The 19483-nt window shown below is 44.8% G+C and overlaps 1 protein-coding gene across 3 annotated transcripts in view; it reads right to left on the minus strand.

Moving 5' to 3' along the window:
- Positions 1-262: 262 nt before the first annotated feature.
- The window catches only part of PTPRR (protein tyrosine phosphatase receptor type R), a 962385-nt gene continuing 943164 nt past the window's right edge, over positions 263-19483 (minus strand). For all 3 annotated transcript variants that reach the window (XM_078673920.1, XM_078673919.1, XM_078673921.1), the window contains one exon: positions 263-1471. In XM_078673920.1, coding sequence (XP_078530046.1) covers positions 1378-1471 — 94 coding nt within the window. In that variant the 3' untranslated portion in view covers positions 263-1377. The remainder of the gene's footprint in view (positions 1472-19483) is intronic.

A 19483-nucleotide genomic window follows, 5' to 3' on the forward strand; every position in this document is an offset into this window, starting at 1 on the left:
TGCTATATAAAAAGAACATAAGTACTCAAACCAAGGATTGGTTTTCTCACAGCTATGAGCAGAATTCCGTTTAAAACCTGAAGTTACTGGGGTGATATGAATACTAGAAAGCACACGCTGTATGCACGCAGTTCGTTTTTCAGTGGGAAGCTGTGCCCATTTCCAAACTCTGTTATGATCTTACCTGCTGATGGCCATCTCGCCTTCGGTCTGCTTGAGGCCTGGGCCCGCCATATTTATGAACTGAGAAATAACACCACTCTTTTTTTTTTACCCAAGTGCGTTTTATTGAAATTTCGTATGAAACAAAGTCAACGTCACTTCTAAGCCACAGACAGTGTGCACACTCGGCCAGCCATAGGACCTCAGAACATCATTGTAAAGACATACATGTGGCAGCGGTGACCCAAGTCCACAGGTATTCACACCTCGAAGGCTACAACAGGTTCACGCTGTGAGGGGGTGAGACACCATCGGTCCAGGCCACACATATACAGAGGTCATAGGCTTTCAGCAATGGAGAGGATTAATCATCAGATACCCATTAAAACACGCCCTCCCAGTAAAAGACAGACACGCATTTACACCCATACTGTTTTATACTGTATTCCCTACAAAGTTGTGTTTTCTCTTCAGGAAAATCACTTGCAAGCCTTACAAAAGCACGGCCTTGCATCTGGGCAGAAGCGGCCTATGAGACGAACCACAGGAGAGTATATGCTTAAACACAGCTGTAAAGGGCGCTGTGCACTAAGAGGACCTGTATGGAGACAACACACCGCTAATACAAAATAGCAAAAAGTCCTATAAAATACCAACTGCTCCTGAACAAAAAAAAAAAAATTGGGACATGTGATAAGTTTGTCTACAACTGACCATTAGCAAAGGTAGCAGCGAGGAATGTTCTGTGGGCAAGAGAAGTGCCCACCCCACAACAAAGGGCTAATATTAGCACTGGACAGATACATTTTTACATACCAGGAGGCCATTCACAAGACAGACTTTGCACACATTAAAGCTTTGTACACATGATAACCACAGGCTCGGCAGGCCACCCCACTGGCAGTACGTACATTCTATATGGCAGGTATTAGAACTGGTACAGGAGTAAACCCAGCTGTGAGATACATATGTTATAATGCCATGATCAGGAGTATCAGCACAAAGCCTTCTCGAAGGCTCCCGGTGGGCACGTGGAAGGGAGCTCACAAAACATCCATTTACAATGCCTCCATCCTCCGCTCGCGCGCCCCCTTCCAGCCCCAGGTTGGCATCAGAGTCTTTCCACCAGGGCATCCAGTGTTCCTGTCCAGGCTGCTGGTCGGCAATGCCAGGTTACCACAAGATATCCACCTCTTCCCGTCACCACTCAGTAGTTCACTGCGCCGTTTCCGCACATAGTTTTCTTTCGTACAAGCTCAAGGCATGGTGCACAAACTCGTACTGCTCGCTGGTCTGCACCATTCCACCCCTGCAAAAGAGAGGCAAGAATGTCACTTTAGAGACTTGAGCAGTGCCACACATAAGCAAGCATTGGCTAGGCTGATAGATCTGGTTTGTGTTCGGGGGAGTATTGGGTAGTGTTTTGGCAACTCTGTGTTATCCACAGTTGGCTTAGAAAGAAAATCCCATAATGAAGTAGCATCTTGATCTATAGCAATGCGGAAGGTGGGAGTAGGGCGCTTTTGCTACATTAGCAGAGTTAAGACGAATCCTCAAAGAAAGGATGAACTGAAGTCAAAAGATGACGTTTGAGTGTAAGTGGTGAATTTAAAAGGAGTATAGAACAAAATATTGCATAGTACTTGTTTTTGACAATGGGTCAGTTTTTGTCTTGCACATTCAAGAAAGCCCATGGGTGCACATCATCTTTGTGAACAAAAGCTGTAAATCCAAGAACATGTTATCATGACAGCATGGGACAATTTAACAAGCTATGGTGACCTTTGTATAACAGTGTGTCCTTATGACACAAACCGGAAGCACAACCTAAACAAAAATATATAAATCAGCAATTAAAATGTAATCTTGTCAGCTAGGTGAGTACATCAAGAAATACATACTTGCTCTCAGTTGTAAGCTACTATATGTTAGGCTTGCCACTATGCATGATCTCACCGCTTATATGACAGGGGCAAGAGAGAAGGGCAGTTGATGTCAATGAGTACCCTGACCATGCAGGCTCAGAAACATCAGTGGCGACTCCTCCACATGGCGGAGGAGTGTTGCCCCACTGCCTAGCGCAGAACCAGCAAATGAGAAATAAAACTATGTTCTAGCATTGTTTTATTTCTCAATAGCCGGCTCTGAGCCAGCTTGTGCAGGGCAGGGCGGGGCATTCCCTACATGCGCATATGTGTTTGGTCAGCTGCCCAAAACACACATGCGCCACTTCGGTTACTCCAGCCCGGCTGCATTCAGGAGCCAGGCTGGGGAAACCCCACAGACTCCATCAACTGAGTGGAGGGTCTTTCCAGCCTGCTCAGGCCAATCTGCGCTGCTATGCAGCAAGGGGATTGGATGGGAGTCTGTCCCAGGGGCTGCTGGGACCAAGAAGAGGACAGCAGGAGCGACGCGGGCGGCGGCTTCAGGTAAGTTCTTTTTTTATTATTACTAACACCCCCTGTGCACTCCTCCCCATGCTCCCCCCTCTGCTCTGTCCTTGCCCGCCCACCACCATTTGTTAGTGGCAGCCGCCACTAAAAAACAAATGGACCAAAGGTAGCATGAGGAGGTGTGAGAATGGAAATTGCAGAGGATCAGAATTTTTAAGTCGGGCTGGGGTGTGTGATGGACAGGGGAGTCATGAAGGCAGTGGTGCCTTCTCTGCTAAGACGGAAGAGCGTCGCCCCACTTCTATTTGAGCAGTGCAAAAAAGAAAATGATAACAAGACATTATTATCATTTTGTTTTTCTGTGTGGCAGTGGAGCCAGGTTGGGGCGGGGCTGATCGATGTGAGGAGTGGTTTGCACTCCCTGAGTGCGCAGGAATGTTTGGCCGGCCCTCCTGGGCTGGCCAAACATTCATGCGCACTTAGCATGTTCTGCACCTGGCTGTGTTGCACAGCCTGGTGGAGAATATGCCAGGCACCAAGGCACCGCCTGAGCGGCCAAACAGGCCACTCAGACCAATCACGACGCTGCTCATGCAGCATCATTAATGGCTGGGAGAGTTCGGGAGCCTGGGTGCTTCCGACACTGCCAGCAGAGTGAGGAGGGAGCAGAGGCGTGCGGCGAAGGTACGTTATTTTTTTTTATCCATTCCGAAGCAGCTGTCACTGAATGCAGGGCCCCACTGCCCCCACAGTGAGGGGATGCTCCATGGTTCCGCATCTGGAAAGCGGCCCTCGTATGCGGACTTTGCGCTGCATTTGTATTGCAGATGGAGATTTCACTGCCTGCACTGAAGTTGGAGGTGGTGAAATGCCTGTAGGGTGGGCAGTGGGGGTATGAGTGGGCATCCCCATTTAAACAACACATTTTTTTTTTAAAGAAAATCAATCCACTCAGGGCAAACACTGGCGTTGAGAGTGTATCAGTGTTTGCCATGCAGTGAAATGTCTGCCAAATGGAGGCCACTCTTCTCTGATATAAATGCAGTTGAATGGCAAGGCGATAAGCAAAACGATAAGCACCTTAGGGAAGTCTGTGTGTTTCCACAAACATAAAGTAACAAACTTGCAACGTTTTTCAAAGTTAATGTGGCTAGTGAAGAGGGCCATGTGAAAAGGCGCCATTAGAACTTTTGATGCCTCAGAGCACTGGAGTAGAGAGAAAAATAAGAGGAAAACAGTAAGGGTAAGATAACACAGGATGGAGCAAGGCCACAAAGGGAGGGGCAGAAATCGCATGAAAGAGGAAGACACAACAGAGATACACGTGAGAAAGAGGGAAAGAGACAGATTGAGGAAAGGGAAGACGAGAGGCAGGAAAGGGGCGAGAAAGGGAAAGTTAAGAAAGATAATTAAGAGATGAAAGACAGGTGATAATGAGTTGCAGGGGTGATAAAGGAAGAGATACAGAGAGAGAAAGAGGAGTAAAGAGAGGCAGGCACGATGGTGAGAAAAACAGCAGATTGAGAGTTAACAATAGAGTGGGGCAAGGGAGCTAGAGGAAACGGAAGGGAATGAGGGAGGAACTGAAAGGGAACTAGCTAGATATGGACCGGGGGAAGGAGAAAGGAAGACAGTAAAAAAGAGAGAGAGAGTTGAGAAAAGTGGCAGACATGGAAGAGAAAGAGAAAGCTAAAGAGAGGCAATAGACGGGGAAGAGCAAAGAAAAGAGAATGAAAGAATCAGGCGATAGACAGCTGAGAAAAACAACAGTGGTGACAAAAAGCAGGTGAGTGACTGAAAGAGAATTTGTAACGTGCAAATGGACTACCGTAGGCTTCACAGCGCTAATACAAACTATAGCCATCTATCTAGAAGCACAGATAGGTTTTCAGTACAAGCCTTGGCACAGCCAATAGGTCTGACCGACCTGTAACACCTATTTGCCTTGGAAAGATTTTTAGCCATACTGCACAGCAGCATGGCTGAAATTAATGTTTAAAAAAGTTCTATAACGTTGCTGTCATGTTATTTTGTAAAAGCGCACCAACACGGACACTAGACATGCCTTTCAAATAAGAACACCATTTTTTTAGGTTTCGCCTGGCGTTCACTGCGCAAGCAGTGTCGCGCAGGCGAAATTTTTTGATCTTCAGTACAGGGCTTTAACCCGCCTCTCTCTTCCATTGGCTAGCTCCATAAATGGAGGCTAGCCATTGGAAGAGAGACGTGGCAATCATTCCCGTAGCAGATTCGTGGGCGTTCCGGTGGTTTTTTGAAGCTCCGCCCCTTTTGTTTACGTCATGCAGCGGTGGGCGTTTTTTTTTTTTTTTACGGCATGTTTTTGTCATTTCCAATGTGTCTGTTGCCGGGATGGGCTACGCGATTTCTGTTGCAGGGATGTTGGAGCTTTGTTTAATTGTTTATTGTCTATTGAACAAATGTCTGTTCTTTATTATCTGAAGATTCATGGTTGTGTTGTTATTGGCGTGTCCGTTTGCTCGGTGTTCCGCTTTACCAGCGCTGGTTTGGGGGCCATCAAAGCTTTCTATCAAAACCGATTAAATAAAAAAATGAGGAATATATATTGTTTCAGTACGTCATCTGCTTGATATTCTTACGTTGTTGCAGTTTAAAGAGGATTCGTGCGTTTAATTGGCCTGTTCCCACGATGGTTCATGGTTTTGTCTTTTTCGTAAGTCTTTGTCGGTTAGTTTAGTCTTTCTTTCTTTTGATTGTTCGTACTGAACAATCTTTCTTCCTTCCCATTCGCGCTCGGCTGTCTGAGGTTGCACACATGTCGGAAATGACGTGACACCGGTGGGTGTGTTCGAGGTGCTCATGGAGGCGGGGTCGCTCAGAGACCAAAGTTTGGCCGAGGGCTAGCAGTGGAGCGTGGGAGCTGGGGGGATCCCGGGGCAAGGGGCCACGGGAGTCCACACCATGGGGAAGGAACAGGAGTTTCTGGAGGCCGCCCGCACTGGCAACCTGCCGGCCGTGGAGAAGCTACTGTCTGGAAAGAGGCTGTCTGCTGGCTTTGGTGGATCTGGAGAGCGAGGCGGGGAGCGCAGCAGCGCAGGAGGTTCTAGCTATCCCCTGTCCAGTCTTCTCAGGTAAGAAACAGGACACCATTAACCTAGCAACGGTCCTTTCCAGAACACGGAGCCTCTCTTCCCTACAGCAAGGCAATGCCATACCTAGCTCATCACTCTGGGAGTCAATCGTCACACTGCAGAAGCATCTGCGTGATAGAAGAGGCTCACTCATCTGGAATGGAATGTGTTAATCTTGAGCGTTTGTCAGATTATAATCCCCGCCCCCACACTTCCAGCTCCTGTCTACTACACAAAAGACTGCCGCTCTACCATGAGTTAGTAGCCGAGGGCACATGACGCGGCACCATGAGCACCTCGCAGGGTAGCACCCTCGCCGCCCAGCGGGCTACACACAAACGTATTCTTATACGAAGCACAGTTTTATATCTCAAGGCATCCAGTGCCTTTGCAGAAAATAGGTAGCCCGAACTGCCAAGCCATGCCTTCCCTGGACCGGAAACAAGCTTCCATCACCACCTCCTTTTGTACCACTTTGTTCGCCATAAGTTGGCAGGGTATGCTCAGACGTGAGTCCCTTGCTCACTTTGCCACTGGATTCAAGCAAGCCGGGCTGAAGACGGCTGAAATGCCAGAAACCGGTCCTCGGAAGCTTGTTTCCGGTCCAGGGAAGGCATGGCTTGGCAGTTCGGGCTGGACTGTTCCCATGAGGCATAGGGTCAGATTGATTTGCATATGGTCATGTCTGAAATGGGGTGGCAGAGTGGGCTAAAGAACGGTGATGGATTAAACCCAGATCTGTTGACTGGGTGTGAGTGTTTGATTGGTTCAGATGCTCCGTCCATCACCACCCCCTTTTGTACTACATATGAAAGTTGCATACCAATATGAAGTGCCACATTTAGAGACTTGATTGACATGGGATACACTTTCAACTGATCTGCTTGTTATTTTCTTTAACTCATTGTAGGTCCCAAGAATTGTCAGATACAGAGTCGGTGACGAGGAACAGAATCCTTTACAGAGCTGCCCTTGCTCATGGACACTGGGAGGAAGTGAACGGTAATATGGGGTATGTGTCTGCCTTTGATCTGGAATAAGTAAATGATCCACTTCAGAATTCTGTTGTCTGCTCTTGTGGTGCAGATGGCATCGTTTAGTGTGCACACTGCTTCACCGTTTGGAGCAATGTTGAAGTTTAATTCAGAGAGTACATGTATTCAGTGAATTTATGGAATAGTCAATGTATCCTCTCTGAGGATCATGTTTGGCTGGATTCTGAGTCCAAATATTGGGGGGGGGGGGGCAAACAGTCATTCTGAATAAGTTTGATTTAGAATGTTATGGGGAGGAAATCATCCTTCCCCATGAACACATGCTTTGGTTTTGAAAGTACCTGAATAACTAGAATTGGCTAGCTCTAATGTGCATAGAATCATTATTGCTGACAATAGGTTGGTGCTCTCATGCAGCAGGTCATCATCGTAATACTGGGTGCAAAATCATTGCATACTGATTTACGATGGAATTCATGATAATGACCTTAGTGGTAACGCACCATTCATCCAGATTTGCTGCACAAAAAACGATTGCAATAAATCAAAACAGCAAAGCCTCCTTATATTAAAGGTCCCCAACTGATCATGCATCAAAGACTGTGGATGGGGAGGTTAAGGATTATACGACCCTTGCCAATTTACTTGTAATATTTAGGCAACTCAGCCTTTGATCTACGTGATGTTTAAGAAGTAACAAAGATGGGTGGTACCATACAAAGATAAGATAGGAGTGTGGCAGGGGTCCCTAGCTGAGGAAAGTAGGAAAATACCTCAAACAAAGGGCATGGGACTGAAACTCTAATAAAACCCAAGATAAGCCACCTGCAGTTATTTTAGTAGCTGGAGGCAAAACACCAAGGAACAAACTGAAAAGCACAATGGACAAAAATATGAAAGTTGGAACATCACTGAAAGATCTTACACAGACGATCTATATGAATGTAAATATAACTTGAACATGCATCTCCGATGACACCTAATAGCTGCCTAAATATTCTTAATATATCTGCAAATTGAAATATCCACCTAGTAATAAATGTGGGCAAGCCAAGCAAAGCCCATTTCAGACGGGGGATACATATCTTTTATGGATCTCTCCTCCTCTTCGGAGGACTAGCAAGCCAACATAGAGCTGAGCCAAGCACATTAGGCATTTGTTACTCCACTATTGCAGTTTTAAAAGCACAAAACTACCAGAATCGGAACAGTTGAGAGCACAAAATCTAAAAAGGTGGTCTTCTGCTCTGTGTCTGCAGCCGAGCTGAAGGCCTACTGAAAGTTAGTCCTCTTTCTTTAATATAAGTGTAATTGATTTCTTTCCGTTGCCGACACTCTCCCTCTTTTCTGTTTAAGTCAGCACTGATATTAAGATTCAAATAGTTTTCTGCCTTCTTTTGCACTTAACTTTGGTCTTTTTTCAAGAAAGATTTTGACATTTTAATAATCAATTATGTTTGATTTTACATGTGCCACTTCTATTACTGATCATACTGCAGTAATGTTGGTTTTTAAATCATTGAACACAAAGCATTGTCCTTTGGTGGTAAAGGGAGAATGGAGGATATATTAGTCCAGTGGCTGAATTGCACAGTCTATAACCAGGAAAACTGTGTTCAAGCCCCAGCTTCCCCGCAAGACCAAACTGTGTAGCCCTACTCATCAGCATAGTTTACTGTGCTGCATTTAATTTGAGCTTCAAGTCTGAGACAACCTTGAAAAGGTTCAGGTCAGGATGAGTGCTACATAATATAAAAGCCCCATTTTTATATGCTTCAATAGATAATGTTCCTCCACATGCAAAAGCTTTGCCCAACATGAGTAGATGACATCTCTTGGGTCTCTTACAACAGTGTTCTTAGGGAACTTGAAGAGTAGAACAACTCATATTTAAAACTATTACTTGTAATAGGTCACAAGGAAGTGATATAATACAGTGTACTAAAGTGAAACACAACTGTTCCAGACATTACCTAATTCATCTGAAGGAGCTTTTATCATATTTTTTTTACATTTGCTGTAACAGTATTACACGGCAAATCTTTTGACGGCTCTGCTCAAAACTACCAGAATCGGAAGTCAAGCCAGCCCCCTATTTCGACCGTCCCTATGAATGACCTTTCTTGCCTACTGCTACCCAGTGATTAGCACACAACAGCACTTTCTGCTCTGCAGCCTGCCCCAATACTTCTTGCAGTAACCATGTCGCTTTCTAGCTGCTTCAGAGCGCTAGGGGGTCGAGAGTCAAAGTCTCATCATATCAAGATCTGAAGAAGTGTTGATTGTTCCGAACAATCTTTGCAACGCTTTAGCAGAGGTGGGATTGATTCTCAGGTAGACCCTTTTGAGTCCATGGGCCGTGTTCTTGGATGATGTAGGGGGTGTTATTCCATTCAGCTGTCGGTGTGCTGAAGGCCTTTCTGTTAATGTGAGATTTTAGGTATTTCATGAATTTGGGGGAGTTACCTTGGTTTTGTAAAGTTGGATTGAGATCACTCGTAAAGAATCTTAATTTGACAATCAACTAAATGAATCTGGAAATCCCTACCCAAAATAAGTTTCCATGAATCACCCTAAAGAGTATGAAAAGTGTGCACTGACCCTCAAATACGCATATTTGATTTGTGCTTAATTGAATAGAACAGCATTCGTTATACATGTTTTTAATTTTCAGGGAGTGGACATAGCATCTTGAGCGCCTGGGTGGTAACTATGAGATGATTGTTGTACACTCTGGCTGTGAATGGAAGCTGAATTAGACAGACCTATATAAAACAATACAAAATGACTGAAATCTTCATTTGTATATGAAGTAGCAGGTAAACACAGGAATGGAAATATAACTGAGATCTATGTTTTTACAGTGTCAAAGGATGCGAGAGGTCAAAATAAGCAGCTGCCTTTCTGATTTTGAAATCTCAAAAGCAGGAATGCTTTCTAAGGAGAGACTACCTTTGAAGTTGTCAGACAAGGGAGCTCATGCTGGCTGCTGTGTGATGGAGCCTTGATAGGCAGTATATTATACAGAATCCACTGAAAATGATCATTAGATCGTGTAAAATCATAGTTGTACCTTTTTAACCCAACTTAAAGTGTTGTCTCTGATATGTAAAACATCTTATTATTTCTAGTGGCACAGATTGTGCCGGGTGTAAAAATACAACTACAGAATACATATACTTCTGCAGTTTATACCCCTAGATAAAACATTTGGGGTAACAACCAAAAGCCATTTGTAAAACAGAATACCACAAACCAAATCCTATTTAAAGATCACATGCAGGAAATGGAACCCTGCATGCATTATCTGTTGGTGGTGCTCCCACATCCTTTCCGTTAAGGGAGGGGATTGCCAGCAGAAATGCATTCTCGGTTGGCGGTACTTCACACATCCTTCCCGCATAAGAGATTGCCAGCAGTAATGCATTCAGTGTTGGTGGTACTCCCACATCCTCTTTGCATTGGGGATTTCCAGCAGTAATTAATTCACTGTTGGTGGTACTCCCACCTCTTCTTTGCATTGGGGATTGCCAGCAGTAATGCATTCTTGGTTGACAGTACTCCCACATCCTTCCCGCACAGGGGATTGCCAGCAGTAATGCATTCAGTGTTGGTGCTACTCCCCTTCCTTTCCGAAATATCGGATTGCCAGCAGTAATGCATTCACTGTTGGTGGTACACCCACATCCTGTCTGTAATGGGTCCAATAGCACGGTGCCACATGCTGCCTAACTGCAGTGAATGGGGTGGCGGGCATAGGCACCTGCAGTTAAATCTCACCTTGCATTATGTGCCCCTGTTACTATCGGCGTACAAATAATTCTGTCACACTGCAACCGTTGCACACAGTAATAATGTAGGTTCCAAACAGCTTAAATAAGTGACAACAGCTAAGAGGTCGACGAGGGCTCCGAAAAGCTAAATATTTACTTGATTTTTTCTTCCTTTGCAAGTTTAACCTCTTAATGTTGATTTAATTATTATCTTCGTCCGATAATAATGATTTAATTGTTAGAAAATCTGTTTGAAACGCTTAATAATTTAAAGCAATATAATTCCACGTTTAATGTACCAGGGATGCATGCAGATTAATGACGTGCGGCTTCAATCCCCCGATCTGAAAGTTGAAGTTCCGCAGGGCTCTATATTGAGCTCTACGCTATTTAACCTATATATGTCTCCGTTGGCGCCACAGATGAAGCATATGGTGCTAAAATTACTTCATACGCTGATGACACTCAGCTCCTCATTACCTGTGATAGGGGAGCGGACTTCGAGGATGAGAAGATTAGACTCTGCCTCATGAAGGTGTTTAAGTGGCTGTGAACCAACTGAAATGTAATCCAGAGAAGTCAGAAATTATCCTTTTTGGCTCCCCCCCCAGCCCCCGCCCCCCCACCCCCCGCGGACGATTGGAGACTTTGGTGGCCTGAAGATATGTCACCTCCTCTCTCTGCACAACAGACTGTAACAAATCTGGGCATCATGATAGACCATACTTTTTCGATGAAAGCCCAAGTCCAGTCGGTAGTAGGCACTTGCTTTGGGCTCTTGCGAATGCTGAGGAAATTTCTTCCATTTTTACCACTTGATTGTAGGAAGACCGTGGTCCAGGCACTAGTCCCTTCCAGACTGGACTATGTGAATGTCCTGTACCTGGGCCTTTCTGAATGCCTGCTGAGTCGTTTGCAGGTGGCCCAAAATGCAGCCTCCAGAGCGGTTCTTATGTTTAATCCAAGGACCCACATATCTCCGTACCTCAAGGCTCTACACTGCCTTCCAGTAAAAAGAGTATCAGGTTTAAAGCTTTGGTGCTATTCTTCAAGGCCCTTCATGGGACTGGCGCGGGCTACCTCAGGAGAGTATTCCAATATGTTCCACCAAGAACCTTGAGATCATCTTCTCTGAGCCTTGCTGCTGTTCCCAGAATATACAGTGCCCGGTCTGGCAGCAGTTCCTTCAGGTTCCTTGGAGCACAGGCATGGAACTTGCTTCCTATGTCTCTAAGAAAAGTGACTGAGCTAACCACTTTTAGGAAACTGCTTAAAACTTGGTTATTCTGTCATTGATCTGCCATCCTCAAGAAGCAATTGGAAACATGATTCCCCGCTGTGAGGGACAACAGTTGGGCTGATGGGGAGGCCTGTCTAGTGCCGGGGCCTTCTTGTTGAGTAGCTGTGTGCTTTATAAATGTCTTCATTCACTCATTCATCAGCAGTTTTTTCCCTACACCCCCTGCACTGCATCCATTTGCATGTAGTCTAGTTTTCTGAAAGTGATATAGTCCTACTCTGTTCGCCATCTAATATTATTTGTGGTCTCAGGTTCTGTGTAACTATCAACTCTTCTAGTACTTCTTGTACTAGCTTCTACACTGGACTTCAGTTTTTTAGATGCCTTCATTCTCCATTGAAGGTTTATGTTTAGGTAGATTGATAGTGTTGGTCTTTTCAGTATTTACAACTGGATGTTCTTCTGCGTGGACCAATGTAATTTACTTTACTTAATACTTAACTAAGTGATCAGGCTGGGATGTATTTTGAGCATAGGTTGCAGTGTACGCTAACACAGACTCTTGAGCTTTGATACCTTCATCCATTCTCAAAGCATCAGATCCTCAGGACTGTTTTTAAATCTTAGCTACTTGTGGCTTTTGTTTTCTGCTGGCTAATCTATCGTTTTTAATACATATCATATACTTGGAGTGGATTTTGGGCCAGCCCCTTGGTCAAGTCTGGACAGGTTTGCTCTCTGTCTCACTTCCCTGCTGACGATTCAATGTCTTTCCCTACTGTTCTGCTGTTTGTCTTACTCAGGAGCATTTCAGTCTCATGCACTTTTTTTTATTTTTTTTAAATTGGATGATGTGTTCTCCCACTACTGATATCATTTTTTTTAAACTTCTTTTTATTCAGTTTTCACAATTACATTAGCTGCTTACATTAAAGTTACAGATACATTTGGCACAGTTATATCTCACGTAACATTTGTCAGCTGTCGGTATAGGTTCTAGTCAAGCAGTACAGTTCTGGTTGTTTCTTACATCGTCACAACTGTTATATTGATAGTGGAATCATTTTCCCATACAGGATTTACGTTGGTGCCATTGATTTATACTGTTTGCTTCACATTGGCTTTTAACACAACATTTACAAATGGTAGGGGGAGGGAAAGTCAGAAGGTGAGCAGGGAGGAGGGGAAGATCTGTGTACTTGTGCAAGCCAGTGGGTCTAATGCGGTTCTCCTCATGCAATCTGTGGCGGGTCCGCCTGGTTCCCCTGCAGTGTATCTGTGGTCTGGGTATGAGGTACAACCTTGTCCGAAGCGTGTGCGCTAATGTATAACTGGAGAGGGCCCCAAATATCTTTTGGGCGGGACTGAGTAGGCATGAGCTCCCTGTAGGCAGCCAACTGGTCCTGGCAGAACGTCGCATCCATAAGCCATGCATCTTTTTTCAGTGTGTGTGACCTACCCCATGTCATGGCGATGCGTCTTTTTGTGAGCAGCAGTGCATTAAGGGGGTGTTATTCCATTCAGCTGTCGGTGTGCTGAAGGCCTTTCTGTTAATGTGAGATTTTAGGTATTTCATGAATTTGGGGGAGTTACCTTGGTTTTGTAAAGTTGGATTGAGATCACTCGTAAAGAATCTTAATTTGACAGTCAACTAAATGAATCTGGAAATCCCTACCCAAAATAAGTTTCCATGAATCACCCTAAAGAGTATGAAAAGTGTGCACTGACCCTCAAATACGCATATTTGATTTGTGCTTAATTGAATAGAACAGCATTCGTTATACATGTTTTTAATTTTCAGGGAGTGGACATAGCATCTTGAGCACCTGGGTGGTAACTATGAGATGATTGTTGTACACTCTGGCTGTGAATGGAAGCTGAATTAGACAGACCTATATAAAACAATACAAAATGACTGAAATCTTCATTTGTATATGAAGTAGCAGGTAAACACAGGAATGGAAATATAACTGAGATCTATGTTTTTACAGTGTCAAAGGATGCGAGAGGTCAAAATAAGCAGCTGCCTTTCTGATTTTGAAATCTCAAAAGCAGGAATGCTTTCTAAGGAGAGACTACCTTTGAAGTTGTCAGACAAGGGAGCTCATGCTGGCTGCTGTGTGATGGAGCCTTGATAGGCAGTATATTATACAGAATCCACTGAAAATGATCATTAGATCGTGTAAAATCATAGTTGTACCTAAACTTTTAACCCAACTTAAAGTGTTGTCTCTGATATGTAAAACATCTTATTATTTCTAGTGGCACAGATTGTGCCGGGTGTAAAAATACAACTACAGAATACATATACTTCTGCAGTTTATACCCCTAGATAAAACATTTGGGGTAACGACCAAAAGCCATTTGTAAAACAGAATACCACAAACCAAATCCTATTTAAAGATCACATGCAGGAAATGGAACCCTGCATGCATTATCTGTTGGTGGTGCTCCCACATCCTTTCCGTTAAGGGAGGGGATTGCCAGCAGAAATGCATTCTCGGTTGGCGGTACTTCACACATCCTTCCCGCATAAGAGATTGCCAGCAGTAATGCATTCAGTGTTGGTGGTACTCCCACATCCTCTTTGCATTGGGGATTTCCAGCAGTAATTAATTCACTGTTGGTGGTACTCCCACCTCTTCTTTGCATTGGGGATTGCCAGCAGTAATGCATTCTTGGTTGACAGTACTCCCACATCCTTCCCGCACAGGGGATTGCCAGCAGTAATGCATTCAGTGTTGGTGCTACTCCCCTTCCGAAATATCGGATTGCCAGCAGTAATGCATTCACTGTTGGTGGTACACCCACATCCTGTCTGTAATGGGTCCAATAGCACGGTGCCACATGCTGCCTAACTGCAGTGAATGGGGTGGCGGGCATAGGCACCTGCAGTTAAATCTCACCTTGCATTATGTGCCCCTGTTACTATCGGCGTACAAATAATTCTGTCACACTGCAACCGTTGCACACAGTAATAATGTAGGTTCCAAACAGCTTAAATAAGTGACAACAGCTAAGAGGTCGACGAGGGCTCCGAAAAGCTAAATATTTACTTGATTTTTTCTTCCTTTGCAAGTTTAACCTCTTAATGTTGATTTAATTATTATCTTCGTCCGATAATAATGATTTAATTGTTAGAGAATCTGTTTGAAACGCTTAATAATTTAAAGCAATATAATTCCACGTTTAATGTACCAGGGATGCATGCAGATTAATGACGTGCGGCTTCAATCCCCCGATCTGAAAGTTGAAGTTCCGCAGGGCTCTATATTGAGCTCTACGCTATTTAACCTATATATGTCTCCGTTGGCGCCACAGATGAAGCATATGGTGCTAAAATTACTTCATACGCTGATGACACTCAGCTCCTCATTACCTGTGATAGGGGAGCGGACTTCGAGGATGAGAAGATTAGACTCTGCCTCATAAAGGTGTTTAAGTGGCTGTGAACCAACTGAAATGTAATCCAGAGAAGTCAGAAATTATCCTTTTTGGCTCCCCCCCCAGCCCCCGCCCCCCCCCACCCCCCGCGGACGATTGGAGACTTTGGTGGCCTGAAGATATGTCACCTCCTCTCTCTGCACAACAGACTGTAACAAATCTGGGCATCATGATAGACCATACTTTTTCGATGAAAGCCCAAGTCCAGTCGGTAGTAGGCACTTGCTTTGGGCTCTTGCGAATGCTGAGGAAATTTCTTCCATTTTTACCACTTGATTGTAGGAAGACCGTGGTCCAGGCACTAGTCACTTCCAGACTGGACTATGTGAATGTCCTGTACCTGGGCCTTTCTGAATGCCTGCTGAGTCGTTTGCAGGTGGCCCAAAATGCAGCCTCCAGAGCGGTTCTTATGTTTAATCCAAGGACCCACATATCTCCGTACCTCAAGGCTCTACACTGCCTTCCAGTAAAAAGAGTATCAGGTTTAAAGCTTTGGTGCTATTCTTCAAGGCCCTTCATGGGACTGGCGCGGGCTACCTCAGGAGAGTATTCCAATATGTGCCACCAAGAACCTTGAGATCATCTTCTCTGAGCCTTGCTGCTGTTCCCAGAATATACAGTGCCCGGTCTGGCAGCAGTTCCTTCAGGTTCCTTGGAGCACAGGCATGGAACTTGCTTCCTATGTCTCTAAGAAAAGTGACTGAGCTAACCACTTTTAGGAAACTGCTTAAAACTTGGTTATTCTGTCATTGATCTGCCATCCTCAAGAAGCAATTGGAAACATGATTCCCCGCTGTGAGGGACAACAGTTGAGCTGATGGGGAGGCCTGTCTAGTGCCGGGGCCTTCTTGTTGAGTAGCTGTGTGCTTTATAAATGTCTTCATTCACTCATTCATCAGCAGTTTTTTCCCTACACCCCCTGCACTGCATCCATTTGCATGTAGTCTAGTTTTCTGAAAGTGATATAGTCCTACTCTGTTCGCCATCTAATATTATTTGTGGTCTCAGGTTCTGTGTAACTATCAACTCTTCTAGTACTTCTTGTACTAGCTTCTACACTGGACTTCAGTTTTTTAGATGCCTTCATTCTCCATTGAAGGTTTATGTTTAGGTAGATTGATAGTGTTGGTCTTTTCAGTATTTACAACTGGATGTTCTTCTGCGTGGACCAATGTAATTTACTTTACTTAATACTTAACTAAGTGATCAGGCTGGGATGTATTTTGAGCATAGGTTGCAGTGTACGCTAACACAGACTCTTGAGCTTTGATACCTTCATCCATTCTCAAAGCATCAGATCCTCAGGACTGTTTTTAAATCTTAGCTACTTGTGGCTTTTGTTTTCTGCTGGCAAGTCTATCGTTTTTAATACATATCATATACTTGGAGTGGATTTTGGGCCAGCCCCTTGGTCAAGTCTGGACAGGTTTGCTCTCTGTCTCACTTCCCTGCTGCCGATTCAATGTCTTTCCCTACTGTTCTGCTGATTGTCTTACTCAGGAGCATTTCAGTCTCATGCACTTTTTTTTATTTTTTTTAAATTGGATGATGTGTTCTCCCACTACTGATATCATTTTTTTTAAACTTCTTTTTATTCAGTTTTCACAATTACATTAGCTGCTTACATTAAAGTTACAGGTACATTTGGCACAGTTATATCTCACGTAACATTTGTCAGCTGTCGGTATAGGTTCTAGTCAAGCAGTACAGTTCTGGTTGTTTCTTACATCGTCACAACTGTTATATTGATAGTGGAATCATTTTCCCATACAGGATTTACGTTGGTGCCATTGATTTATACTGTTTGCTTCACATTGGCTTTTAACACAACATTTACAAATGGTAGGGGGAGGGAAAGTGAGAAGGTGAGCAGGGAGGAGGGGAAGATCTGTGTACTTGTGCAAGCCAGTGGGTCTAATGCGGTTCTCCTCATGCAATCTGTGGCGGGTCCGCCTGGTTCCCCTGCAGTGTATCTGTGGTCTGGGTATGAGGTACAACCTTGTCCGAAGCGTGTGCGCTAATGTATAACTGGAGAGGGCCCCAAATATCTTTTGGGCGGGACTGAGTAGGCATGAGCTCCCTGTAGGCAGCCAACTGGTCCTGGCAGAACGTCGCATCCATAAGCCATGCATCTTTTTTCAGTGTGTGTGACCTACCCCATGTCATGGCGATGCGTCTTTTTGTGAGCAGCAGTGCATTAAGTCTCCTCCCCTCCATCGGTGTGTCCTTCACATATCCCAGCAGGGCCATTAATGGGGTTCTATCTATGAGCATGCCAGTCATCTCATCTATTGCATTAAAAACAGTCACCCAATAATGGGAGACCGATGACTATGAGCATGCCAGTCATCTCATCTATTGCATTAAAAACAGTCACCCAATAATGGGAGACCGATGAGCAATCCCACGCTAAATGCAAGAAGGTTGCATCGCTGGCAACGCACTTCCAAAACCAGGCCTAATCTCCGTAGCCAGTTGAAGTGTATAAGGCGTAGCCTATAATTCGGCAAGAGGGTGCGCACCTGTGTGCAGCAGAACATCCACTGCTCTTGCGTAATGGATATGTCCAGCGCTGCCTCCCACTCGTGCTGGGCCCTCGATAAACAAGAATATCTGAATAAAGGCGCGTTATTAGCTTGCGTGGGGATGGGTTCTTCAGAAATTTCTGAAGGGGAAGGAAGGTGGTCGGCGCCTCAAGGAAGGAATGTGGTAAGAGCCTCAGGGAAGGAGAGGTGATGACAGGCGCGCAGCTCGCAGCTGGAAATATGGCATCTGTTCTAGCGCGGTTAGCTCCCGTCCCATCTCAATCTGATGCCTGTCTAAAAAGTGCCATCCGGGTATACATCTCCCATTTTTGTGAGCTTCATTGCTCTTAGCCTAGCACAGGGGCCCGCCTCCACCAATGAAGGTAAACTCGGATGTCTCATCAGGGGGACCAAGGGAGCGTACATAATTTCAAGACATGCCCTCACCGTTCATCTCACTGTGTCTATCTCATTTCGAGGGCAAGGCCTAATCTCGTATAAGTTTGCCGGGAGGGAGACCGGGGACACTTGGTTGTGTTCCAGCGCAGTGTGTGCCATGTACATGGGTAGGGTATATCCAATAGTTTGGGCGCACCAATAATACAATTCGAGGTCTGGCCCCCCGAGTCCGCCCTGTTCAAAAGGGAGTGTGAGCACCTCCCATGCCACTCTCTGCTGTTTATTTACAAAAAGGTTGCTGGGCTGTTCCTAGGAGTTTAATCAGGAATGTACAAGACTCTAAAAGTGTGGGATGTTGTAGGATCTCAAGGAGTCCTACGATTGGGCATCCATTGTGTTGGATGTAATGCCCTCACACACCCTTTCAGGTGTCATGCTTCATCATCTGGGCTTGCTCCTCGTTGGGTCGGCGGTGCAATACCCAACGGGCAACGCCTCAAAGAGGGGCTCTTTGGCGGAGATCTTTTATCCAACTGCCGTATAGATGATGTGCGGGTGGGGGGCCAGTAACGCGTAGACGTATATAAGTGGTTTAAAATAAAGTTAGGAGTACCGAGAGAGACTTTATTCTGGAGGTCCCCTACTTTAATTACAAATGAACTAACTAGTACTCGCTGGGATAATATGCTCCCAAGTAGCGAGTCACAAATTAGTGTGTGTGTAGTTGGTCAACATGTTTCTTACTTTGGTGCAGTGGCTAACGATTCTTCAGGACCTACAAATCTAACTACGAATTCTAGTGAACTGTCTACGTCAGGATGATCAGTATCTACTATTCAGAATACATTTAGATTTAGTGTGTGTGCAGAAAAATAAGTGTTTCTTGCATAGTACCTCTGTTGAGCTGCATCTACCTGGATTTGGGAGAAAAAAGGAGCAAATCACAACAGGAATTGGATAAAATCAATCAGCGGTCGAGTACATTCCTTTAATTCATGCTAGATCAGGTGCTGCTAGCATGTGGTTACTAAAAATAGTGCACATGTGTATGTGCAAAACCTTAGTGAGCAATAATGTGGGCATGCTCCAGTGGACATGCTCCTGTGGGTGGATGACAAATGGTTAAAAACTATTAACCAAGGAAGAAAACAAGACAAGACCAACCAGGAGAGAACTCTGGGTTAGAGACATAAATGTAATATTTACACAGCCGGTTCGCAGGTTTCTGACTCACCTAAAAGGTTAAGTGTGCAGATAACAACAGTATCCGGCGGGTGCAACAGCGGGTATAGTCATCCAACATCTTGCTAGTGGTGGGAGGAAACCTAAAGTTAGAGACTGATCACTGGGTATGTGTGGTGTGGACTGTCCTGTCTCTGGGGTGGGTGGTAGATTCCCCAGTTCCACTATGGATCATGATGCTCAAAACATATTATACAATT

The sequence above is a fragment of the Lissotriton helveticus genome, chromosome 1_1, assembly GCF_964261635.1.
Source record: "Lissotriton helveticus chromosome 1_1, aLisHel1.1, whole genome shotgun sequence".
Classification (NCBI taxonomy): domain Eukaryota; kingdom Metazoa; phylum Chordata; class Amphibia; order Caudata; family Salamandridae; genus Lissotriton; species Lissotriton helveticus.